At 37.5% G+C, this 27,585-nt stretch overlaps 1 protein-coding gene across 5 annotated transcripts in view; it reads left to right on the top strand.

The window, feature by feature from the left end:
* Nucleotides 1-27,585, top strand: part of LOC111588280 (paired box protein Pax-7-like) — a 107,219-nt gene that overhangs the window by 25,474 nt on the left and 54,160 nt on the right. The window contains exons 1-5 of one of the 5 annotated variants that reach the window (XM_035943073.2): nucleotides 3,875-4,011; nucleotides 4,263-4,331; nucleotides 4,910-5,145; nucleotides 5,281-5,425; nucleotides 5,691-5,819. In XM_035943073.2, coding sequence (XP_035798966.1) covers nucleotides 4,277-4,331; nucleotides 4,910-5,145; nucleotides 5,281-5,425; nucleotides 5,691-5,819 — 565 coding nt within the window. In that variant the 5' untranslated portion in view covers nucleotides 3,875-4,011; nucleotides 4,263-4,276. Of the gene's footprint in view, nucleotides 1-3,874; nucleotides 4,332-4,909; nucleotides 5,146-5,280; nucleotides 5,426-5,690; nucleotides 5,820-27,585 lie in introns of those variants that run through there. The other 4 variants (XM_035943072.2, XM_035943074.2, XM_023298563.3 and 1 more) reach the window with 4 other exon arrangements.

Raw genomic sequence — 27,585 nt, 5'->3', positions numbered from 1 at the left:
CCTGCAGCAACAGCAACATCAGTGCAATAAGAGAATTCCTCCCAGACAGGTAGCAGCATATCACGATGCACTGAGTTGATCCTTGTTGTTACTCAATGTCATTCGATGACTTTAAACATGAAATAAGAGCTAATTGTGAGTAGAATACTTGTGACTTGGCTGGAGTTTTCTATTGCTCTTCCTTATTAAAATATTGTGCAATGAAATCGGTTCATTCTTTTCGAATAACCCTGTATTAGAAATTATATTTTCTGCAATATAATATTTTTCTCATAGCTTCTGTAGAGGAGTGTCTCAATTCTGTTCAGTGTAATTATCCACAAACAAACAGTGCAGTGTTTCTGCAATTTGTACACACAGAAACAGTCATGTGTATTGTGATATTAATGTCATGACAGTATATACAAGCCATTTGGTATAGGGTAAGTAATATGCCAACAGTTTCTATGAATGCGTTACACACATCACATTTTTTAAAAAATTTATTTCTTTTTACAATTATTTTCCCTTTCTTGAGGTGAGCATTTTCACTCAATCTCAATGAAAAACAGATCAACAGAATTAGGTACTGGACAAAAATAATAAGCAACAGACTCTTTTGGCATCCCTCAAGCTGAGGGACACATAATTAAAACATCACTGGTATATAATGCAACATTCTTGACACAGCTTATTATACATATGGCAAACACACACGCACACACACACGCACACGCACACACACCACCAACCATGCTTTGGCTATAATGTTATTATTATATACATGCCAATAAAGCATATTAAATTGTGAAGTAGTTTTAAACCAGAATAATATCTTGGTCAAGTCAGGTGAAAAGGTGTTAATATTTTCTCTCTACACAGCCAAGGTGAATGGGATATAATCAAAGATGGATTCAGTCTGTTTAACTGGTAGGTATTTACAACCATGAAAGAGTATTCTTTACACTGATCTATCATAAATCTATGAAAGAGTATATTATATATTATATTTTAAATCAAAAAGGAAAACTTCAAGATATTCTATATTCATTACATGTAAAGTGAAATATGTCAAGCCTTTTTGTTTACATTTATATTATTTAAAAATACAGAATATTTTTCTTGAGTTTGCGTAAACTACTTTTTAAGCAAAATAAATTCTGTGTGTCTCAGTCTAGTTGAGTACATCAGTCACTACAATAGTGACTTAAAAGTTGTCCAGAAGATAAACATCAACACTCTCTACAAGGAGCAACAGAAGATCACTGCTGAAAAGACTGGCTGTTGGCAGAGGCTGTATCGAAGCATATTAATGAAAAGCTGACTGGAAGGGAAAAGTGTGGTAGGAAAAGGTGCATAAACAACAGGGATGATCGCAGCCTCGAAGGGATTGTCAAGAAAAGTCGATTCAAGAACTTGGAGGTGTCAGTGCTTCAAGACCCACCAAGCAAAGATGTCTACAGTAAAGAAGCTACAGCTGTCACATTCCGAAAATCTAGACACTCCTGAACCAGAGACGATGTCAGAAACGTCTTACTTGGTCCAAGGAGAGAAATAACTGGACTGTAGCTTAGTGTTAGTGGCACAATAGTGCATTGGTTAGAACACCTTGAAGGTCCTGAAGGTCCTGGAATTGAATCTTGACCTGGTCTAGAGTGTACTGGGATATAGGCTCCAGGATAAAGCGCTACATAGAAAATGGATGGATTTTACTCGGTGGTCCGAAGTTTTCTTCTCAGATGAAAGTAAATTTACATTGCTGTCAAACTTCATTGAAATATTAATTTCCTTTTCCTGCAGGACATAGCACCTGCCCACAGAGCCAAAACTACTACCTAATGGTTTACTGACCATGATATTATTGTGATTGATTGGCCAGCAGACCCATTTGACCTGAACCCTGCAGAACCCCATGAGATATTATCAAGACAAGGATGACAAACCCGGACCTTAAACTACAGATGAGCTCAAGGCCTTTATTACAGCAACCTGGGCTACAAAAACGTTTCAGCAGTTTCACAGGCTGATCAGCTCCATGCCACAACACATCAATGCCACAACACATCAATGCAGCAATTCCTGGTAGAGGAATCCATAAATGAACATCCTTTTCAGAAGTTGGACATTACTGTATTGTAAATCCTTTTTATGGTCGATTTTAGGAAATATTTTACAACTTAAATTCATGATTTGTATTATCTATAAGCCATAATCATCAAAATTAGAGCAAAAAGAGCTTGATTTTTTTCACTTTACATGTATTGAATACAGAATGTATGGACGTGTACCTGTTAGAATTAAAATACAAAAAAAAAGAAAATGCTTGCAGGACATTCTAACCATGTGAGATGCATCTGTATATGTAATGAAAGTGCAGTAGCCTTGTTTACAGCAGCATTAGAAGCTTCTTTAGCGCGCAGCGCTGCAGGCTATGAGAGACTCTCACCGTGTTAGTGAGAAACCCGGAAAATAGGACGCACTGATGTGACACTTAGAAACCATTAGCCACTCGGTTAAGGTTCCTCTGAGCCCTTCACATCCATCTGCCGGTGTTTAGCTCCGTCTTCTTCAGTGTCACGCGATCAGAAACCCACATCCAGGTGGTGAAAGCGGCTCTCAGACGCCAGCAAATGAAGCCCTCAGCAGCAGCATCTGCTACAAACTGTGTCCGCGCAGGTTACGCACGGAACACAGCAGGTGACTGTAATGGTGATTTCAATTTTTACACGTGTCATTGTGATCGCAAACAGTCTTACTGACCTACATGATTCCATCCAAGCAAACAGCGGAACTGCAGCATAGATTCCATTTCTACAATGAAATCATTTGGTGGAGACCAGGATGGGTCAGAACCACCACATCTGTCCATACAGTTTCATTTTCAGCAAATATTCTTCCTCTAGATTTTTTCCCCGGTGGATCGAGCGGATCATTACAGAGTTTTCCATGTTGCTGCTTATTTGCAGTAGTATTATTAACATATGTAATGGACGGAACTAAGTAAATAAAAATAAGGCAACAGACAGTCAGCCTTTGAAAACGCAACTGAATAAACAGTCTGTCAGGGACTGTTAATTATGGGGTTAATGCAAAGATATGTCTGTTTTCATTTATGGCAGGACAGTGAGCGCGTCCTAATCCTTCAATTCAATGCAGCTGCTAATAATGAAATGTCACTGCATTTAATTGGGACGTTGTAATATTGTCCTTTCATACTTCACTGAGCTTCAGGTAAACGTTTTCTCTTCAAATTCATCCACCATCTCGTTTGATCCAAAAGGTACACGACATGTAGAAATAAAATTAGAATTTTCTGGGTATTTAGACAGTTACATTTTAGACATCTGACTCTGAAATATCACCATCACAACAGAGGGAAATTGAATTCAGTTTTTGGTTACAACATTTGAAACTAAAATTTAGAAAATTCCGCTGCAACATGTAAAAGGAACGGTCTTGGCTACTCTGGACAGTCCACGTCCACAGACACCATGTACAGCCACGGACAGGGCGCACACATCCCATGCTTGGTTCAGAGTTTGTCGCACCAGAAGCGGAGGCAGCTGGATTCAAAGTGCTGATGGAGACGCATGGAGCTTTTTGGGTCATTTCCGAATTAGCAGACTGCATATCTCTTTATGTTGCAGGGTCCAGCAGCTCCAATGATGCCACCTATGTACAGCATTACGCTGGACAGCTAGACTGTGTTCACCCCTCTGTGTAATGTGCATCCAGATGTGCAGAGGCTCTGTTTAGGCCTACCATGTAGACTGTCAGTGCTTCACTAGGCTGTGTGTGTGTTCATCATGATCCCTTAGTTCTCATTGGCTGCTAAAACTTGTTGTAGATTTTCCCTCTCGAATAAGAGAAAGCTCCAACCTATCGGTGCTCACGACCCGTCCCCCTTTCTGGATCCCGCCTGGTCCGCACTGGTCCTGGAGACAGTCAGAGTAGTCCAGCCTTGACAGCGGTTAATAAGCTCCTGTCAGCGATACATCAATTCTGTACCGTGAACACATCAGCAGTGTGAGGGTTAGTCCCAGCATCTCGTTCGTGTCAGCCTGCTGTGGAGGTTTCATCTCTCCAGCTCCTTCCTCTCCTCCGCCACTCAGCGGACCTGCCACACGTTTTCAGTGTGACCAACAAGTCAGCACTTGATCTGGACATCTAAAAGCTGACTGTCTTTTAAAAAAAAAAAAAAAAAAAATTCGCTTCTTTTTATAACAAATATAAAAAAAAATTTTTTTGTTTGTTTTTTAATGGTACAATGTCGTCATTGCCAGGAACTGTTCCGCGGATGATGCGCCCGACTCCCGGACAAAACTATTCCCGCTCCGGATTCCCTCTGGAAGGTAGGCAGCAGCTCCAGCAGCCTGCTCGGCCTCACATATGCACAGAGGAGGCCGAAAACTTTCAAGCTCAGTGTGAAACTTCAGATATGTTAGGCTAAACATGAAGGGCCGAGACTCGTACAGCAACTTTTTTTATTTTTCTAAATTAATTTGTAGCTTGTAGAAATAGAAAGAGGATACTCTAAAATGAGCTTCTCCTGATAAATATTAGGCATAGGTGCATTAAATCATACAATAACAATTTCGCCTATAAGTTTAAAACCTTCACGGTGTCAATAACCGAAATAAATTCGTCAAGTGTCCTGCGCCTGGATGTTCAGATTAAATGTAAAAGCAGGAGATTAATTCCACATTTTTGGACATCGTGATGGTGAATAATGTAGACGGACAGAAGGGGCCATTCGCTTATCTGCAGTGTCTGATGGAGCTGTGGAGTGTTAATCATGTTTTCTACAGATGAATCGGAGGGAATAATTGCTGGAATTCCAGGCCCAGCAGCTCTGTTCGCTCCGGACTGCTCTCCTCCAGCTGCGGCCTCCTGGTGAACGTCTTTCTGAGCTGAGCTTGTGTCTCCACAGTGTCCACTCCTCTGGGCCAGGGACGGGTCAACCAGCTCGGGGGCGTCTTCATCAACGGCCGGCCGCTGCCCAACCACATCCGACACAAGATCGTGGAGATGGCCCACCACGGGATCCGGCCCTGCGTCATCTCCAGGCAGCTGCGGGTCTCCCACGGCTGCGTGTCAAAGATCCTGTGCCGCTACCAGGAGACGGGCTCCATCCGGCCCGGAGCGATAGGCGGCAGCAAGCCCAGGGTGAGGATCCAAGGAATCAGATTAGTGCATTGTAACGAGACTCTGGCAGCCTAAAATATCTTGTAGGAGAAAGTTGAATGAACCACGCAGAGGCCCGCTGATCTACTGTCCGTGTGTCTGTCTGTCCCTCTGCAGCAGGTAGCGACGCCCGACGTGGAGAAGCGGGTAGAGGAGTACAAGCGGGACAACCCCGGTATGTTCAGCTGGGAGATACGGGATAAGCTGCTGAAAGACGGCGTGTGTGACAGAAGCACAGTTCCTTCAGGTGAGGCCTCCTCTGGTAAGCCGCATTTAATTCAAGCTCTCCGCAATTTATTTTTTTATTTTTTGTATTTTTTTTCAAAATTAAATGAACAGAAAAATGTTGAAAATTATTGTCAAGGTAATTTTGACAGGGAGACATGGCAGGGAAACGAATTATTATTATTATTATTATTATTATTATTATTATTATTATTATTATTATTATTATTATTATTATTATTATTATTATTATTATTATTATTATTATTATTATTTTACTAAAGTTGCCTTAATTTTCGTAGTGAGCTCGATCAGCCGTGTACTTCGAGCTCGATTTGGAAAAAAGGACGACGAGGACGAATGCGATAAAAAGGATGAAGACGGAGACAAGAAGACGAAGCACAGCATCGACGGCATCCTCGGAGACAAAGGTAGGCCAGAGGACACAGCCAGGCCGGAGCAGTGGCAGCGTGTGGACAGCTGCTGCTTGGACTGCTGTCTAAGAGATGAATTGTCTACAAATTGGCTCTAAATGGGCGTTTTGTCGCTTTGGATTTACCTCCTTGAAGCTGTTCTCCCAGCAGACACAGGGCCGTTTAATTATTTATGCTGTGGAGCGCTGGGGTGGATCGGGCTCCCGTGGCGCTGCGTAAACGCTCCGTTGAAAGCGATGCTGGCGGAGATGTGCCAGTCCGTATCAATTTACAGGCGGCCTCAGTCACAGCACTGTGTTCAGGAGAGTTCATCTCTGACTGGCGTTTGAACGCACTGAGATTTAGAACTATATCATAACAGTTGAATAAATAATAACAAAACAACAACAACAACAACAACAACAGCAAACCCCCCAAAACAATTAAGAATGTCTTTCCAAATCTGAGCTGAGTTGATATTAGAATTTAATAATTTTATACAACCAGAAGAAAAAAAACCCATCAACAAATATCGAATCTTTAAACAATTGATCTGTTCCTTGAAAAATCTTGTTTTGAAATTGAATGGTCATTATGGTTTAACTTAATGAAATGTGCAAAATTGAAATAATTTACTTGCTCCTTAAGGAGGGTGAGATCTATTTCTTCATTTAAATTGTTTTTCCAGCTTCAGCCACTGAGCTGAGCTGTAAAATAACCTCCATATTGTTGTTTGTCCTCGACTTTGTGACTGGATCATTTAGTAAATTTTGTAAATTAGACTCAGAGGATACACATCCCGAGTTTTCCTGACCACTGGCTCTGTTGGAGAAATTTAAAAAAAAAAATTCAAAGTGCATCAACTGTCCTCCTTTTGTCGTTTTTCAAAAGATCAGCCGAGTGTCTTTCTGTCATCCGGGAATGGCATTTAATAATTTGAAGACTTAGCCTATTACAGCTGGTAATGAAACCAGTGTCTGTTGAATAGGTGTCTGTGTTGGAGAGGGGTGTAATAGCTGGAAGGCATGGTAAGAAATATATTTATCCCCTATCAGCCCTTCTCTCACAGTTCCAGGCACATGCATTCTGTTGAAGGGCTTTAAAGCAGATTAAATTGAGCCCTTTATTTCTTTTCACTTTCATCTTTCAGTGGCTCACTTCATGGTGTGAAGCCTGTGGCATAAATTCCAGAGATTTTAAGGTTTCCTCTCCCGTTGTTTAGATTGTATTTTTTCACATACATATCATTTGTTTTTATGGGATTTTTGATGGCATTTTGTAAGTGTCGTAGGCAGAACCAGAGTGCATTTTAGGCTGAATGAAAGAGGTGTGAGTGTGTGAGATACTGCCACTGAGACAAACACACCGAAAAGCACTCTTTACTGTGACTTTCCATCAGATGAGTTTTTCCACATGATATGGTGGCATTACTATACAGGGGATAGGGTGAATACTACATACAAATTAATCCAGATTTTTTTTTTTTTTGTTTTGATATAGCCATTTAAACTAGTCACAAAATATGTCTGTACTATTTCAGGTTCAGTGTAAGATCACAAGCTCACGTTTCTCTGCTCTTCATTCTGCATTTTCTTACATTGGTGACATTTGCACATGAGAAATTATTTCATCTACATGTATAGTCTGCACTACATGCCTATATATAAATTACCATATGTCTTGAACAAGCAATCAGAAAAAAATTACTAGTGATCTTATTTTCATTTTATTCAAGTAGGATTGTTGCTAATATTTGGAAAACATAGATGTCAAATGCTAAAAAGTGATCATCATATTTCTGTAAATTACTGTCATCCTGTATAATAATTTCTAGAATAAGTAACACATGATAAAATGCTTGTAAATATATTATGCCCCCACATTTAATTACCATTTAATCAACATGTTGATAGGCTTAAGCAACCGAGGAAAAGACAGCATTTTCCAGGAGTCCAGCCTGGTTGAAAGAAAAAAAGGTGGACTGTAAGAATAGAGAGAGCACTTCAAACAAATCCAGTGGAGGTGACAAGAAAGCAGCTTTATAGAGAGCACAGGCTGTGGGAAGTTGCAGCTATTAATAACAATTTTCCCCGGGCATCTGCACTTACGCCACTCCATCTTCACTTTCTCCCAGCTATTTTGCCGGGTTGAAATTGAGGGAGACCCAAATGTTGGCTGGAGATAACACAATCATCACAGCCTGGTCCTGGGCCGTGCATCAGTGTATTAAACTGGGATTAACCTCCCCTGTCTCTCTCACTGCCTTGCACCAAAACATTCACAATTTTGAGACATATATTAAAAAACCAAGGGGACTGGAAGTCAATGTGCGACGCAGAGGACACATATTAACAGAAGTGTGTCAAAAGTGATAATGATAACAATCGTCATCGTCATCCTGATAGTCAGTGTGTTGAACTGCACTCAGCTCCTATGATGACAAAACATTGTTTCCATTTTTTACAATCTAAGCATTGGCTACTTTTCTCTCTTTAAAATGACTATACTAGATGAGCAGTTTGCAGTCATCACACAGAAAACTGCAGACAGGGGTTTGTCTCAATTTGACAGTAATTGTGACCAAAGAAATTCTTGAAATAAATACAATTAACCTATTTTTTTAAATATGTGTTTTATTTATTTATAGAGGATTTCTAAACTACAATGAAAACAGCCATCAAGCTGTGATTCCTAAATTTTAAGAGGAGCTCACACATGTATATTAGCTATAGCATAGCATTATCAAATTCATTTGGAAACTGTTGAGAAACACTGCATGTGGGATAAAAAATCTTAATCTATGTGATTAAATATGTTTTTTAACTTTATTTTGCAATATTATTTGACAATTGTTTAACAAAAGTGACAAATCTGGTACTAATAATTGGTTACTCAAGGTACCTTTGCAAAAGCTTTAAAAAACAACAACAACAACAACAACAACAACAAAAACAATATAGCAATAAATTTGTCCACCACTAATTTGCAACTAGTGATATTATGACATCCAACCATCAGTCATCATCACGTTATTAATACCATCATGGAAGCCTTCCCTAAATGTACTTATCTCAGGTTCTATATTTGAACTACACCATTAAGATTGTGTCCACAAAATATTTACAGTATATAATCCAGTGGGGTTTAGGATTTTGTCACACATAAGTCATCAAGGTGTGTTGGATATCAGTGGGTCTTGTCCTGGTGGTCTGTGATTGTGGATACAGAGATTTAAGTTTAGCTAAAGGATTTTTTTTCCTTTGGGAGCATGAGCCATAAGAAATGGCTTCTTAGTAGACACAGTGAAAATGTTACTCCCCTACAAATATTGTGTAAATATATCAACAGGGATATTCACACAGTGAGCTCCATGTCCTGGTAAATGCTGTCAGTGGTGTCTGGATGTAATGAGCAGGATGAACACTGACATTGCAACCTTTCCAGTGTTGACCTGAGGCAGACCAGAGGACAAGATTCATTCACTGGGTCTCAGAATTTAAGAGCAGAGAAAGAAAAAGTAGGTGAGGAAAAAAGAAAGCTGCTGGAGCAAAGTTAGGAACTTAGAGGCTTTAATCCTCTGCTGCTTTTTGCTTATCAGAAACATTTGCAGTGATGCTGCCACAATGAGAGTTCATCATATTAGCTAGTGCCAGCACTGCTTTCAGGCTTTCCTGTCTATTAATTAAAGCCCATCTGCTGCAGGAGAGAGGATCTGCTGGGCCTCTGTGCCCCCAACACCAATTCTATGTTTCTGCTCAGAGCGACACTTTCTTTTCTAGGAATATCAGAGTGAAATAATTTTGCTCATTCTCAGACTAGTGAGGTAAAATTTTTTCCATATCTTAAATAGACATCATCATCCAAATTGTGATCTCCGACATCCTGTCCGTCAAATCAACAGGGACATGTTTATAATTCAGCCCAGTTTGTTTTAAAATGTTCTTCATTTTAGGCCAACCTTCCTCCATATGAAGGTCTCCCTCTCCTTTAGTAAAATAAAGAGACTAACAGTTGCACTGGGATGTGGAGACAGGCAGGGATGCTATTAGATCCCTTTGGGGAAACTGGGTCACTGTAGCAGCACAGAGGAACACGACAAAGCAAAGCAACACCACACCAAAACATTCAGAACAATACTAGAAAATACAAATGTTTAATTTAGCATTAGGCTTATTAAAATGAATTGTATCCAGATTTTAAAGGAAAAACATCAAAAAGTGAGTTATTGCATAATTAATAAGGCAGTCCACACAATAGTTCATAAACCAATTAATGTATAAATGTTTGACAAAAATGCTAAAGTAGGTTTCATTTTCCATTGCAAAGAACGCACCTATGAGCATTTCATGAAACACGTTACACGTCACACTTTTCCGCAACTGTTTCACATTTGAAAATGTCAGTTTTTAAAAAAATATTTCACTTGAAATGTAAGATATCACATGTGAAAACCAGACTGTCATTTTCCTTTGCAATGAAAAAGACCATTTCATGCATACATATATCACACATGGTATTTGGCATTGTGTTGCTTGTTTAGACACACAATAAAATATATGTGTAACAATATTTTACAAGAATATTTTACAATAATGAGATGCAATAGAATTTAGCAAAAATCATTCAAAGTTACAAATAAAAAAGCAAATTAATATTAGGCATAACATGAGATGAAATTCTTCACATGCCTCAGCATTTTGTATGTAACTACCGTAATGGTTTTCAAAGCTTGTACTGAATTATTAATTTGGACAACAGAAACACATGGATGGATGCTGGAAGATAATGAATAATGATGACTTATTATTCAGCTCTAAAAGCACTGTAATAATAAGAGCGGTGATGGTGGTGATTATCATGAAGTGGAGCAATCAAATGCTGAGGAAAATGACTTCAGCCCAACAGTGGAAACATTCACTGGTTCTTTGAAACATACATCAAAAATGAATGAGCCAGTTTTTATAATCAACTGTCATTCATCATTTTCAAATTCCCAGATATGAGTAATGGCTGTCTCGTCCGTTTCTTCTAGCTAATCAAAAAGACTAATTAATTCATGTGACAGTGTTGCATTAATGGACCTTGTGTTTGACATTTTATAGATCAGTGAGTTAAGTAGTTGATACATTGATCCAATAAAATAATCTTCAATTGCAACTCCTTCTGAAGCAGTGTTGCAAAGCTTTACATCATAAAAACACGGCACTTATAATGGTTGTAATCAGAGCTCAGAGTGAAGTTAATTGTATAGTTTATTTTCTTATTTAACATTTATCAGTATTTTTGTCAGTCTGGCCTACTTGTTGACTTTCCTTTATTTCTTGTAGCACTTGGGACTTGTCAATGGTGTCTTTGAAAAAACAAATATATATAAAGGGGAGCTGCTGAACTGGGAGAGGGCTTTGAAAAGGAGAATAGCAGCCCACTTCTTTGCCATGGAGTGTTCAGTAGCCATCCCTTAATCCTTCTTTCATTTTGCCGACAAATGCCAAGAATATTGTCTAGCAACCCAATAGGAAGCTGATCAGCCAACAAAAGACGAATGGTGCACAAAGAGCAAACAAGCAAAATGGGGTTGAGGGCAGTCAGAAGCCTCTGGTATCTCATTAACATCCCATTTGTAAAAGATACAAACAGGACAATGGCAAACTGAGAAACCACAACAACAGCACAAACAATGTGGTAACAACAAATATAATGTTAACGCTTTGGTTGGTCTTTAAATGAGCCCTTGATGAACCCTCTAGTTAATGCACTACAACTGTGCAGTTTTAGTTTGATGATGAATGTGTACCACTCAAATCACATTAGCTATTATAGACAGAAGTTTGTAAAAAATACATTTATTGGTGCAGCTGGACTCAAACGTATTGAACTTTATTTTTACATTTTCTAAATGTATCACATTGTGAATTTGAGGAAAATATTACAATAATAAAAAAAAACGTCCTTAGGCCTAATAATTTCACTTCTTGATTTTTAATTATAAAAACATGCAAGAACATTTTTGCTGAGAAAAAGTCATGGTTTAAGAGGTTAACTTGATATCTTGTGCTTAATTGCTTTGCAGGCTGCCTCAGTGTCAGGATTTAAAAGAGAAACATCTGTTTTAATCCAACTCATTTGGCTTCCCAGCAAAACATGGCTCGAGAGCCAGCAATATACAAATAACTCATTCAGAGAGCTTTTATTTTCTCCACCTCTGCTCTCACACAGCCTGCTGCAGGATCAAACACTGCTGTCTTTTAAGATACAGCCCTCTGTCCAAAAATACTCTGCTTCTTTATAAGACAATCTATTCTAGGTTCATGCTTAACTAAATGTATTTTTACACAAGGCACAAAAATATCATTTTTTTAAATAAAAAAAAACCACTGCATACGATCTTCTGTATATTTGTAACACTTACAGTGAATTTCATGATGATTTGCATTATCTTCTTGTCACTTGCTTTTCAACAGGACAATACAATATAGCTTTTGATCCTCAGAAGAAAAGAAGTGATGCTGAGAATTTTAAAAAAATGTTCTTGATTTGGAGAAAAAAATGTCAGTACATATCATGGCAGGATGCTGGATTGTAGAAATATTGAGTCCATGTATCTCATTCCCATGGTTTACTGTAATGCAAAATATTAAGAATCAAAAAATATGAAATCTGCAGAATTCCAGAATAAAATCCGCAGAACATGAACTGTGTTAGCTACAGTGTGCACCTAGACTTAATAAATACAAATAACATTAATCATGACAAGAAATTATTTACAAGACGCAAAAAGCTAAAATGAAATTAATTATTATATTGCTATAATTTTCATACTTTTCTTTCTGCTATAAATGACATTGTTTAAAGTCCTATTACTTATAATAATCATTTTTAAAGGAGAATCTATGACAAGGATGAAAAATAAGTAAAAATGACTCCAGAGATAGAGTGAAAATAATCAGGTGTATGTGTAGCTGATTATTCATATTAGCAGTGAATGTAATGTTCGAGCGTTTGGGAAATGGCTGAAGGAATTATTTTACAGAGTGACTAAATACATCTCTAAAATCCTGTTTAAAAATTTCCATACAGGGTTGTGGTCCTTGGATTTATTAGATGGCTTATTCATGGTTTTCTCCCCCAATCTATAGAGAAAATCACATTCACTAAATACATCCATCCAGTGTAATTGGCTAGAAAATGACCTTAAATATACAGAGATTACTGGTGCATAAAGACTCAGCAATTTTAGGGGGGCAGAGTAAATGTTCACGCTGCTGAAAGGTATGAAAGTGGATTAATGGCCATTTCTCCTTCACTGCATTAAAATAATTTGAGCCACATATTTACCACACTCTCCGGTCATGGTGGGAACTGAGCATTGTTCATACTGCAACCTCGTTTAAAAAGATCAGGGACCACACTCTGTTACACTAGCTACCTTGTATTAGTCAGCTGATCTTACAGAATGTTAGAGCGTTTTGCTCTTGTCACATCTGAAATATTTTGTTTTTTTTACAAACTATGCGATTGTTGAAATGCATGAATTGAATATGAATCAATAACACATATCTTAGTATAATGTTGTATGCAATGTTGCATACTTTGACAGAGAAAACCATTAATCATGTAATCAGTAATTTCTATGGTCTACTTTAATGACAACCTAAAAAGCTAAACATTGCAATGCTTTTCAGAGCTTTAATATATAGCTTTATATGACTAGTGTCGTTTCACAGTAGTGTTTTATTGTGATAGTCCTCCCAACCCTTCAAAGTTTAGTAGCACTTAAGATAGTGCCAGTGGCATAGGGTTTAATATGAACAAAGGAAAAGTAGTGAGAGTAGCACAGATAGATGCCTAGTTTTATTTTTTCATCTTTACATTTTTTTCATGTTTTGAAATTAGGCGTCAACGTGGCGCAGCTGTCGCCCTGCAACAAGGAGGTCCAGGGTTTGAGTCTTGGTCTGGAGTGTTCTGGCTTCCTCCCAGTCCAAAGACATGCTTAGGTTAATGAGTGATTCTAAACCAGCCATAGGTGTGAACATGAGCATTTTTTCCACGTGCAAATAGCTATAGAGGATAAGCATATCTGTCTCTTTGAGTTGGCCCTGTGATCGTCTGCCGACCTGTGCAGTTGATACGTTTGTAGCTTTAATACATTGTTTATTATCAGTTTATCACTTTACCTCTTTTCAGTGTTGGAGAAATGATGATATGTTCTGAAAGACTATATGAATTTCAGAGTTTTTGCCATACTGTTTATACCGACAAGTATATCAAAATATTATATCTGATTGCATTCTTTATGAGCAATGGTGAAACCATTGAGAAGGATTCAAACCTAAATCTAAAATGTCTTGGAGAAATTGGATATTGTTCTTAACATCCTTCAATCAGATAGATAAAGTAAATATATTTGCTCAAATAGCTAAACCAATGAGAATTGTGTGTGCCTTGTATTTAATGAACCACACAATCCATATTGCACCTGTGTTTCTGATTTAAATGTGGTTACACATCGTCAGTCAGATGGGGCTGTATGTGACGGACTCAAAACACCTTCAAATTCATCTAATTTATCTAAACTGATTGTGTGACTATGTGGATATGCTTAGCTTTAAAATTGTGCAGATGAGTATATTTTGTCTTATATTGTTTGGTGGAGTTACATGTATCTTGACTGTCATATGAAACATAGATGTCTCTGGAAGAGAGGCATTTCTTTCTTCAGGAAGGGTGATGTGATCATGCAGTCTGATTTTAGCAACAATCAATGAAAGAATTATGTTTAGAATCTGAAAATAAGACTTGGTTGGAAAAATGTAGCCTTTTCACAAATGTTGGCCTTAAAGTCATTTTGGTTTTACATTTTTTCCCTCTGTGCAAGTAGCTATAGAGGACAAGCATGTGAACAGAAAACAGCTCGAATGTTTGCTTTCTGATGTTGTCTGCTGATACACAAACAGTTACTAACAAGAAAAGAAGAGAAAAAAATGTACAATGAGCGAGGAGGCCTGTCTGTTATTTTGTGCCTGCATTTTCTGTTGAAGGAGTTGATGAACTCCTCCAAGTTTATTAAAGAAAGGAAACAATATGTACCAAAGGCTTGAGGCAAGCAGGCTGACAGTTTATAAAGTGGCGGCCATTGTGTCCCGAAGGCAGATGCATGAATACCTCTGAATAGACTCCCTCAAAGTGACACGATTGAGCTAGACAACAGCAAAATGCTGAAAGGAAAGCTTCTCCTCTGCGCTGCTGAGCTGATCGGCATTTCTAATGCTCCTGCTTTGAATGAATATGCAATTGCAGTGGGAGGGATTGCTGTGGTCCACTTTACACTTTCTTTTTTTTTTTTTTTTTTTACTGCTGTCATTGTAGAATCAAAAACCTTGTGCTTCGTACAGCCACTCCAAGCAGCAGGTGTCTTGATACTACCTAATACATATTCTACATTAACAGTTGCTCTGAAATACCTAGTGGTGGCATGGTTTCATTTAGTGAAAAAACAAACAATGTTAAGGAGATAGAAAACTCAGTAAGACAACAGTTGAATTGTTGAGAACAGTGGTGGACTTTAAATGATTTTATTTTCACAAAATGATATATGCTTGAGTGTTCTGCATTATGGACAAATGTATGCGATCTTATATATATATATATATATATATATATATATATATATATATATATATATATATATATATATATATATATATATATATATATATATATATATATATATATATATATATATATATATATATATAAAAAAACTGTGACTTCCTCAAACCACTGCTTTTTATGTTACGTTCACTTGATATAAAGAATGTGTTAGAGGGGAGATGCTGTTTATTATGAATTAAGGCAAACATTTCCCACATATTTTATTCATAATTTGTGGTCAGCTAAGGCTGAAATGTGATTTAATGAGAGAAGAAAGTCTTCATGGGCGTATGAAAACTACTTTGCACTCTATACGTAGAGAAGGAGTTGATGAACTCCACCATGAATGTGTTCATTTTTGCCTTCTCAATTTTCTGTTTGAAGCTTTGAAAAGTAAGTAAATCAACAGAACATTCTGGGAAAGTGTTGGAGTGGAGTGTAGTACAGAGATTACTGAGATGACAACAAAAATGGGCATCAGTGAGTATCGGTGAACTTTTCTGCAGTTTGATGGGCAGGTTGAAGGTCTCATTGTGGTGGGTGGATGTTGACTTTAGAATTTTAGGAAACTCATACTCTGTTTCTCCCAACCAAATGCTCTTTCTCCTTTTACACTCCATTTATTTAATTTCTGCATGAAGAGTCGAGCAGCTTCAGGAAGCAGAGTTTTGCTTATTAAGTTGCTTTCTCAGGCTGTGAACCAGTCCTAAAATCCTCATGACTCTCTTGGTTTTTCCTACAATGGTAGTAACTGGAAATGCTTTTATGGTTTCAGGTTGCATTTTAGTTACAGCTTGTGCAAACTCTCACATTGCTTTGAGTGTAGCTTATTTAGCTTTTTTTTTTTTCCATTTTGGAATTCCCTGGTCAGGAATCAACATTAATGTATATATAATAAATAATTATAACTTATCCCCAAACTGGAGCAAATGGAGAAATTACATACAATGTATGTGTAAAAAAAAAAAAATCAAAATTTAGATATGTCTCTTTGAAGAAATCCACACCACCATTTACTCATGCTGTGATTATTTAAAAAAGTTCACATATCTATGTTCACATGAACCTACGTTTTTGAAGAGAATGAACATCCCTAATTTTGGACAGATTCTATGTCATTATATGGGTGTGATGCCCACATTTCAAGCCTAATTAGTAGTTAACACAACAGCTGAAGAAGGGACAAAGAAAGATAAAGAGAAAAAGGTTTTGTTCTTGTGCACAAAGGCAATAAACATGTCCTCAGAGTGTCGCAAATCAGAAATTTGCTCTCCGCTCCACCAGCTGTGAGAGCGATGGTCAGTTCTGAGTGCAGCCATTTTGGGTCAGTCAGCTGCAACCAGCAGAGTCTGTCTTACACTGGAAACTACTACTGCGCTCATTCACACAATCAAAGAAAAGATTTCACAAGCTGGTTTTCCACTGTATACATAGATTAGAAGAAGTAGTATTTCAAAGCAGAGAAAAAATTTGAAGTGTTGTCTTCACTTCACTGTTATTTCATAGTACAGGACATTACAAAGCTTCTACTGTTACTGAAAATGCATGCATTTGTGACTGAATTGGCCAGCAAGCCACATTTTAAAGGATAAGTCATTGGGTATTGTAGAGTTTTCAACTTCCTAATAAACCCTACTTGCAGAACCAAACCAACAATGAATGTATTGCACTAACTAATAATGCCGTATAAATATTATTCCACTGTGCCACAGAGCCCCACTGTTGTTTCAAAACTGCTAAAACATATACTTTTCATTACAGCAACACACACAATGTGGTTTATTTTGATTATATTCCACACATATTGTCCTGCTGCCCCAAATATTCACTAGAGCACTAAATGCGAACAACAGTCTCCAAAAAATGTTCTCCTGTTGGAATAATTTTTGCTAAAAACACTACTGACTGTCTGTTTTGTGAAACTGCCTGAAAGTGTACGTTATGTATCTTACGTTTATTAATAGTAGGCTTGGACATGAAGGCCACAAACAAGGTAGTGAAGTGAGAGATGAACAGGGTTGGCCCTTTACATAAGATTTGTTGTCCGTCAGAAGAATACAGAATGATAGTCAGCATTGTCCTTTAAAACATTCCATTACTATTAGACTGAATCGTGACAGCTGGGGTTGCTGATAAGGATCAATCAAATACTACAATAACAGGTGATTTTGTTTTGGAAATGTTTTAAATATCCATAGTGTTTTTCATCTTCATCTTCTCATTTTGTTTCTTTAACTCTAACAAAACCTTATAATTATATAATGTTTTCTTAAGTATTAAATAGACTATACAAATGTTAGTGAAATTGAACATGTAGCTTTTTAGTTTGTAGTTTTTGTTTTTTTTTTTTTTAAAAGAACTTTGCTATATTGTTAGTCTGTGGGGCACCAGGGTTTCACAGATTAAACAGTCACAACTAAATGTGGACAGATATGCTTTAAAAAATGTCAGTCAGGCAGATTTCCTACTTGGGCTTTTCAATGTGTTTTAGCTGCTAATGTATGGATAGCTTTAACTGACAGCTACAATCATTTGAAATAAGACAGGTTTTACCTATATAATGCAAATGTATGACATATGAGAGGCCCCAAAATGCTTGGTCTGGCCCAGTAATATCAGCAGAGGAATATTTTTCCCTCAGGAGTGACAAGCAGCAAATGAAACGCCCACCTATTCCCCCATCTCTTACAAAAGTATCAGAGTGCATTTCAAAGCTTTTTAACCAGAATTTTTAAAGATGGTCAACAAGCACAAATCACTTCATTTTCTTTGGACTGCTCTGATTGTTAATCTACTTTCTTCCAAAATAAGATTATTCTATTGCTCTTTAAAACTTTCTGCAATTGCTTTCTTTAAGCCTGCAGCTGTCCACTGAGGGCTTTGCTGTGTCGACTGTATCTTAAGAGTGCCTCTTATTATTATATTTGCTCCTAGCTCTAATCTCTATCAGTATTTATACTGACAGTCTGCAATTTTTGTTTATGGCTACTTTTTTATCTACTAAATAAAGACACATGCGTGCCAGTGCCTGGGGAGGAAAGAAGATAAAGACTTTGCATTAATAGCAGTTTGCTAAGACATAATGCCCTGATAAAGCCAGCATCTTTGTGTGGGCTGGATTGAGTTCAGTTCCAGTTCTGTGTAGCATTTACTGAGAGCACGTAGTTTGCCTGTAACAGCTGCTGTAGCTTTCTGGGAGACCATATGTTTGGAGATGCATTCAAGTATTTTTTCAAATTGAAACAACTAAAATTCAGATTTTTCAGTTTGTCTTTTTTTTTGTTTTGTTTTTAGCAGAGAGTATTTGAAGAGTTTCTAAATCTTTTGGCAAATAATTTACTCACCACTTTAAAACTGCTTGCGTTGCACACACTCCACTCGTACTGCTTACTATACACTTCTGCAGCGTTTGTTTTGACTAAATACCATTGTGTTGGAGCTGTAATGAAACAAAGGCAGGAACAATACTGAACTGTGTGAATAGGAACGTGTGCAGAGGCAGCGGCATCGTTGCAGCGCCGCTCTCTGCCTCAGCTCCGTTTTGCCCATTTGGACTTGTATTTCAGGCCTTTGTTGCAAGAGCAGCTCTTGGTGCCAACTGGCAGATTTTAGTTTTCTTTTGTGTTTTTGAATAATTGTTAAAACTTTGGCTTTGGCCTCAATTAGTTGAGTGTTTAGACCTTCAATTCAAGGCTTTGTAATGTTGGTACAGGCATAAAAATTAAATGAACCTGTGGCTGGTATTACAATAAACCGTGTTTCGAAATACATATTTATAAAATAAAAATCTTCCATTTGAAAGGTGTCCATGTATAGAAAACATTTTGTAGAGTGGATATAAATATATTCAGCTTTTATTAATTTCATTCACTTGTTGTCACTAGGTGACAATAAACAGTATTTCAATTTTGCTGATGAAAGCTGTTAGAAAAAGCAAAGTCTCAAAAATTAAAATGCAGCAATACTTTTAAAAAAAACTTGTTGTGTACACTTTGTCAGCCTCCCCCATCTATGGGTTTCATGTCATGCCTCAGTACCATTTGACCTCTTTAATTCTTAAATATGCAGACAGCACTTTGCCTGGCTGCTCGGCTTTAGTGACTCAGTCTAGTAGTGTTAACTGAAGTCTTGCAGAGTGTGACAGGGCTGCTCATGGTCTTTCATGGCCAGCAGCCCCCTGAGGTGCTGCTTCTATTGGCCCTCAAAGGCACTGTGAGGCTCTAGGCTTCTGTTGTTTAAGATGAGCCACTTTGTAACATGTAGGCAGCTGACCAGAAAGAGGCCTCTGAAGAGTTGAGAGGAGATGACTAAAAGGGCCACAGCCAGCACCTTTCCACTTGACTCTATCCTCATTTATTCACATACAACCCGCCAAAGCTCTTCAGCTGCTAAGGACAGGAAAGAGCCCAGAAGTAGATGTGATTATAGAGCAAGGAGTCTAAACCCTCTTTATTTTCTTAGTCTGTTAGGTGTTATCTGGGACATAGATATGTTGGAGAAAACTTAATTATCGTATATTAATTACATTGACATATTTGTGCATTCAGATAGCATATGATTTTACTTAAACAGCTTGTGAAGTTTTGAGTCTGAGATTTATGCACCAACCCCTGTACAGCAGAAATTAATGGAATTTAAAATGACGCTGACATGACACTTGAGTATGCCTCTCTACATTATGAAAACATGAGAGTGTACATACCATACTGTAGTGTATACCTTGCTTTACTTCTGAGTCAACTGCTTAAAATTATATCTCCAAGGTGAGCCACACAATTTTATATTATTGACTTAGTTTTTTACAGTTGCTTTGCTTTGCTTTGCTTTTTGCAATTACCATTTGTATCAAAATTTAGGAACATTTAGGAAGATGTTGATAAAGTTAACTAAAGCTAACCACATGCCCAGACATCCTCCCCACAATCTTTGTGTGCTCCAAGAGTATAAAACTTTCTGGACTACAATAAATACGGCAATATAATGTAAGTTATGTTTGCTCCAAAATGTCTTTTTGACAACTGATAAGTAAATGTTTTGTCTATTTAAAACTACTACCAGAAGACAGGGTTGCTACTTTCTTGTTAATTTCTCTGCACTTTCTTCTCTACCAGTCGATCAGCCTATGATACTACTGAGGTGTTTTTGAAGCACCCACTTACCTGGTCGAAGGAGAGTCCAGTTCTTTCTCTCTTTGGACCAGGTAAGATGTTTCTGACATTGCCTCTGGTTCAAGAGTGTCTTGATACCAGGAATGTGACCGTTCTTCTTTCCTTCAGATGTCCTTGCTTGGCGACTCTTAATGTACTGACACCAGCCTCAGTCCTCGCGAAGCTCCTCCAAGCTCTTGAATCGACTTTTCTTGACAATTCTTTAAAGTCTCCAATCATCCCTGTTGCTTCTGCACCTTGTCCTACCACACTTTTTCCTTTCAGTCAATTTTCCATTAATATGCTTTGATACAGCCAACAGTCAGTCTTTTCAGCAGTGATCTTCTGTGGCTCCTTGTGGAGGGTGTTGATGTTTATATTCTGGACAACACTCCAAGTGTTCTCCATGATTGTAGTTACATATACTGAACTAAACTAAGAGATACATGCTATTTGTACTGTTCATGGTAATTTACTCAAACTTGACATGCAATATTGTAATTATTTGAGGTGCTGGATTTCAGATTTTCATGAGCTATAAGCTAGAATCATCAAAATGGAAACAAAAAAGACATTAAAAAAGAGTTCACTTTACATGAGACGAGTCTTGATATATGTTCAAATGTTATCCATACAGTCCCGTGAAAAAGTATTTACCCCTTATATTTTTTTGAATATTTCCCCCACTTAAGTATTAAAGACCATCAAACAACTTTAAATATTAGACAAAGGTAACCAAAGTAAACACAAAATGCAGTTTTAAAATGATGATTTAATGCTTTAAGGAAAACAACTATCCAAACCTACCTGGCCCTATGTGAAAAAGTAATTGCCCCCCTTGTTAAATCATGAATTAGCTGTGGCTAATCACATTTTTTGGAAAGCGAGTTCAATTTCACTGACCACACCCAATGCCTCCAGACCTGTTCAATTAAGAAATTGCTCAAATAGAACCTATCTTACATAATGAAGTTGGCCAAAAGATCTCAAAAAGCTGGAACAAAATGCTGCAATCCAAAGAAATTCAAGAACAGATGAGAAATAAAGTAAGTGACATCTACCAGTCTGGAAAGGATTACAAAGCCATTTCTAAAGCTTTAGGACTCCAGCAAACCATGGTGAGAGACATTATCCACAAATGGAGAAAACATGGGACAGTGATGAACCTTCCCAGGAGTGGCTGACCTACCAAAATTACCCAAAGAGCACAGCAACGACTCATCCAGGAGGTCACAAAGGAACCCAGGACAACATCTAAAGAACTGAAGGCCTCCCTTGCCTCAGTTAAGATCAGTGTTCATGACTCAGCAATAAGGAAGAGACTGGGCAAAAATGGCATCCATGGCAGAGTTCCAAGGCGAAAACCATTGCTGACCAAAAAGAACACAAAGGCTCGTCTTACTTGTGCAAACAAACATCTGAATGATCCCCAAGACTTTTGGGAGAATATCTGACCATATATGGACTGAGGAGACGAAAGTTGAACTTTTTGGAAGGTGTGTGTCTGGATACGTCTGGCATAAAAGCATTTCAGAAAAAGAACATCATGCCAACAGTCAAACATGGTCTTGGTAGTGTGATGGTCTGGGGCTGTGTTGCTGCTTCAGGACCTGGACGACTTGCTATGATTGAAGGAACCATGAATTCTGCTCTGCACCAGAAAATCCCGAAGAAGAATGTTCAGCCATCAGTTCGTGACCTCAAGGTAAAGCACACTTGGGTTCTGCAGCAGGACAACAATCCAACACAAGTTGACTTCTGAAAAAAAAACAGAATGAAGGTTTTGAATTGGCCTCATCAAAGTCCACATTTGTATCCAAGTGAAATGCTGTGGCATGACCTTAAGAAAATAAGAATATATATATATATATATATATATATATATATATATATATATATATATATATATATATATATATATATATATATATATATATATATATATACATATATATATATATATATATATACATATATATATACATATATATGCACATATTGGTGCCATAGAGAGAATGTATCTCTGTCTGAATGTAACCATACAACTCATATGACTTTCAAAATGGGCCATAATGAGCTTCATTCAGATCTCTACAGCTGTGTCAGTTTTTGTCATCATGTCTTGGTCAAGGCGGGTCACATTATTGTTAGTATTCTCCCCCAGATCCAACTGTTTATACACTGCAGTCTTACTGGCTGCCAGTCAGTGTATGGCCTGTGTCTTCTATTTTATTACTGAGCAGTTTGAAAAACAATGATTTCTGGACCCAGGTTCTACTGACATGAAATAATACCATTACACTTCTCCAAACCCATAAAAGACATCGTTACTTTCTTATTTATTTCAGGCAACCTTACGAGGCTCGTGAGGTGGAGGAACTCAAGCAGAACAAGAAAAATAAAGTTTAAAAAAATTCTTCATTTACTGGTGCATATTGACATTTTAAAACCAATTTCAACTTCATAGGGTCCTTATTGGGTTGAACATTATAAAGATCTAAATCACTAACATCAGATTACTAACATCATAGTCATATGAAGACAAAATACTTTTGTCAACAGTTCATTTTGGCATATTTTCACAAACATACTGTTCTGTGCATGTGTATAATTACTTCATAGATTTTATGATAGTTTTATGCCCAAAATAAACAAACATAAAAACAATAGGATCCAGCGTTTTTCCACCAGAACTGAATTCCAGTTAGTATGTAGACAGCTTTGATATAGCATTTACATCCTAATGGTTGGAAGTAAAACACGCAAGAATATATAAAGCATTTATAAAAGCAAATTAATAACTAACCAATCAAATAAACTCCATTATCAAATAATAATAATAAAAACAAAACAAGCAAAGCTAGCTTTCTGCTGTCTGTTCAATGTTTCTTGGCGTTAGGGGCTGACAGTGGAGGCATTTAACAAATCTAATAAATATTTGCCTGCCAAAAAGTTAATTTTATCAGAGAATTACTGAATCATGCATATTATTTGAATCTACCAGCAATCCTGCACAGTTTCCAACATTTGTATCCAGATTATTTCATCACAATCATAGCAAACCACTTGGTTGAAGTTGATTCCATTTCAGGCTGATTCTTCAGTGCAGGAAAAATCAACTACGAGTGAAATTTGAAAGCTGTAAATTCAGTAGGACACAACTCACACTGCAATCTTAGTGCACATTGTGAAAACCATAAGTGGATATTAATTTGGTGATAAATCACTCTCTGTTGCACAGGGAAATGGAATTACAACTATCATTATTAACTAATCAGAATGGCTCATTTTACTGCAATAATGAATTACTGGCTTTGGCTGGAATTGGACGGTAATTGTTTAATTAGATTTGTTTTTGTGGAGGAAAATAGCGTGCGTAATTCTGTGTGTATGTGTGTTTGTCTGCATATGTGTGTAGTTCCTGCACACAATGTCAATATTCTGATAAAATGCTAATGCCTGGATGTCTCTCTATACTAATTGTATTCACTCCCTCACATAAACAGGGTGTTGTCTGCAACCAAAGTGTACAGTTAGCTATTTATACATTTTTAAAATTGTGTGTGTGGAGAGCTACAATCATGGTCCTATTCTCCTGATAAGACATAGCATGCCAATCGAGGGATCTGGTGGAGACAAAGATGAAGTCCAGGTTTAGCCCCTCTATCGGCTCTAGGCGTCTGTCTCATTACCATAATCTCTGCTTTCCATTATCAGCTGGAGAGAGGAGCTGACCCTCCTGATCCACTGGCCTGTCAAACTTTATTCTCTTTCATCCTGGGGATCCTTTTTGTGCTGTCTTCCAAAGCGAGCATGGGGCTGCTGCTAGCAAGTGATATCAAACCTCCAGTGCTGTTCAGGTTTTGACTGTGACTGGCCAGACGCTGCCACACCGCATCATGACGTGCACTGTCATTTACATGTCCAATCATTATTAAATTCATTTTCAGCTCTGCTTTACAAATCCACTCTCAAGTGACCCAATTTTTATGAAGTCTGTTCTCTGGGAGGACAACCCAAAGGCAAAACGCATATTATTCAAGTTTCAAGTTCAAATTAAACTGGTTTGCCCAAGCACAGGCATATACTCGGTTCCTAATGTTTTAGTTAGTTTAGTTTTACACAAAGTAGCATTTGAAAGAAGTGTGTAACATTATATATGTATATATATATATATATATATATATATATATATATATATATATATATATATATATATATATATATATATATATGTGTGTGTGTGTGTGTGTGTGTGTGTGTGTGTGTGTGCTTCTCTTCTGAAGTGGTCGTGTTAAGTTTGGATAAATTTTAGGTTTAGAAAAACAGAAAGTAAAGAAGACTTTGACTGTACTATCCTGCAAAAGATTACATGTTCCAATCCCAGTCTCCATAACACCTAATCACTAGACTCTCATTGAGATCACCTGTGTGTGCAGCTGTAGAGCTCAAATGTTTGAGTTCGTGAGGAAAGGTGTAAAAAGCATGTAGAAAACACCATCATAGAAGCACATTTTTCTTGCAAAAACAAAATATCAACATTTTAAAGAAAAAGAAAAATGAAAGACAACCACAACTCCAGTATTTATTAACAGTGCTGTCAGCCTCTGTGACCTTACAGTGTTTAAATATTTTAGTAAATAACCAAAAGTCAGGAGAACCATGAACATCTGTAAATCCTAGCAGATGTTTTTCTGAAAATGGAAAGACCTCTACAAACATACAATGAATACCCACAGCAGTGAATAACCAGATGCTGTCATTTACAGACAAATTTCTGAGCAGATTTCTTCCTGACACCAACCATACATGGTTTGTGTACATTTTGTGGGTGACAAGACAACCGTGTTTGTGCATCATCAGTTTGGCTGTGATTAAGTCTCTCAACACTCAGTGTTGACAAAAAGTAAAGTAAACCAAGAGTAGATATTCATCCAGATTAATCAGATAAAATGTTTTTGGTATTTAATTTCTGAACAGTAGGAAGGAAGGAGGAAATATTACATCAATATTTACCTGAGGGCTTGTAAAATTCTGCAACTATTCCAGACTTTTGTGGGATGTACACACCATCTACTCTGTGTGCCAGGATTGAGAATATGTTGAGTATTTCAAAATGCTAGAACTAAAAATAAGGTGACTGTTTTGGTACTAAGGAGATTCAAAAGAATAAAAAAAAAAATAGGCAAGCAAAAAAAAAAAAACAAGCCCCATGGCCTTTCCTCTCACACAGAGGCCAAATTCATGCAGTGTGGACTCAGAGAAAGAATAGAAATGCCAAAGATAGAAAATACTGTGAGGCAAGGAAGCCTCATTTTGCTCACATCCCTCCCTCACTCCCACCTCTGCCCCACTCCTGCCCTAAATCCAACAGCATGTGGAGGGAAAACAAATAGAGTCCATCCCGTCACAGCAGCACCCCGAGGACTGTGAGGTGCCTTTGGAAAGTGATCCCAGCCCACTGCAGCAGCCTCAAGTGTTGTCATGCTGAGTTAGTGCCAAATTGCTTTGCAACAATCCCCCCACCCCATCCTTCCACTAACCTTCCAACAACAAACAAGACGTATATTGTAGGCTGAGGCTTTTTAAAAAGTTATGCGTTGGTAAAAATATATGTTCTTAACCTCGGTTTTTAGAAAAAGTAATCTTTGCAGTGACTAAATGTTGAAAGAATTGATTTAATTAATGCAGCAGCATGTCCTGCAGCCACATGTAATCCGTTGAGAATTCTCTAGTGGGAGCTTTCAAGGGGGTTAGCTAGGGGGAATACAAAAAGATATTCTCCCTGAGACTCTTCCAGTGGCCTGCAATGGGACCCTCACACTAATCCCATAATTCCTTGTTTAATTAAACTACAGAGCCGACCCTGTAGTTGTCTAAGCCAGTTTGATGGGCCTTTTCTTTCTTACCTCACCAGCACATGACCAATTTCTGCACACAATGAATGCACTTAAATCAGTTCAGTTCAAACAAACAAATCAATAACCTGTGAGAAAATTTCAAATTTCAGTAAACCACAATACATGATAAAAATTGCAAGCACAAGCCTCTATGTTCCTTATGATGACAGAAATCTTGCAGGTTCTCTGTATGTCACACTATGTTAGATGTGGTAGTCACTTATAGTCTCCAGAGCAGTTGTCCATTTCATGCCATCTGACAGAACAGTTCCAGCTGTCCACAAAGACTATTTGGCTGCTAGCCTTTTTCTTATGCTATATGCCCGTAAATATGGTTGCTCTTACTATCCCTTAGGCTTAGACACGGCATCACAATCTGAAGGGCAATCTGAAAGATTTTATTTTGATATTACCATACCATAAGGCCATAATTTTTTTTAGCAACATGGGGATTTAATGTATTTGCATTACCTGCCGCTTTATGAAACACTTTTCATTATTACAGACAGAGTTACAGGTAACTCCAACACTGGCAGTTTGGATGCTCACACTTATATGGTTATATACATCACTTTTGAACTTTGCTTACATTTTGGCAAATTTGCCATAACATGAAACTGTTGGTACTTTACTAATACACACACACACACACACACACACACACACACACACACACACACACACATTTATATATAGTTAGATAGATAGATAGGATGCACCAAGATGTTGTAGTCAACCTTTTTCATAATACCATCCATTAAAGCTAATTTGTCCATACTGTTTCCATAAATGGAACCCCATACCATAATAGAATCTCCACTGTGTTTCACTGTGAGTACAATGTATCTAGCATCAAAATGATCTCCAGCTTTTCCGTGGACATAAACATGACGATGTTGACCAAAGAGTTCAATCTTGGACCTTCTTCTAGTCATCTATAGTCCACTGTTTGTGTTCCCTGACAATTTTTTTTAGGTTTTTCGATGTTTGCAGGACCTCAATAATGACATCTTAGCAGCTATTCTTCCCTTTAAGCCTTGTTCCTTCAGTTATCTGCTAATGGTCATTTTGGAGACTTTCTCAGAT

This window comes from Amphiprion ocellaris, chromosome 8, assembly GCF_022539595.1.
Source record: "Amphiprion ocellaris isolate individual 3 ecotype Okinawa chromosome 8, ASM2253959v1, whole genome shotgun sequence".
Taxonomy (NCBI): domain Eukaryota; kingdom Metazoa; phylum Chordata; class Actinopteri; family Pomacentridae; genus Amphiprion; species Amphiprion ocellaris.
This window is presented reverse-complemented; position numbering and strand designations above follow the sequence as displayed.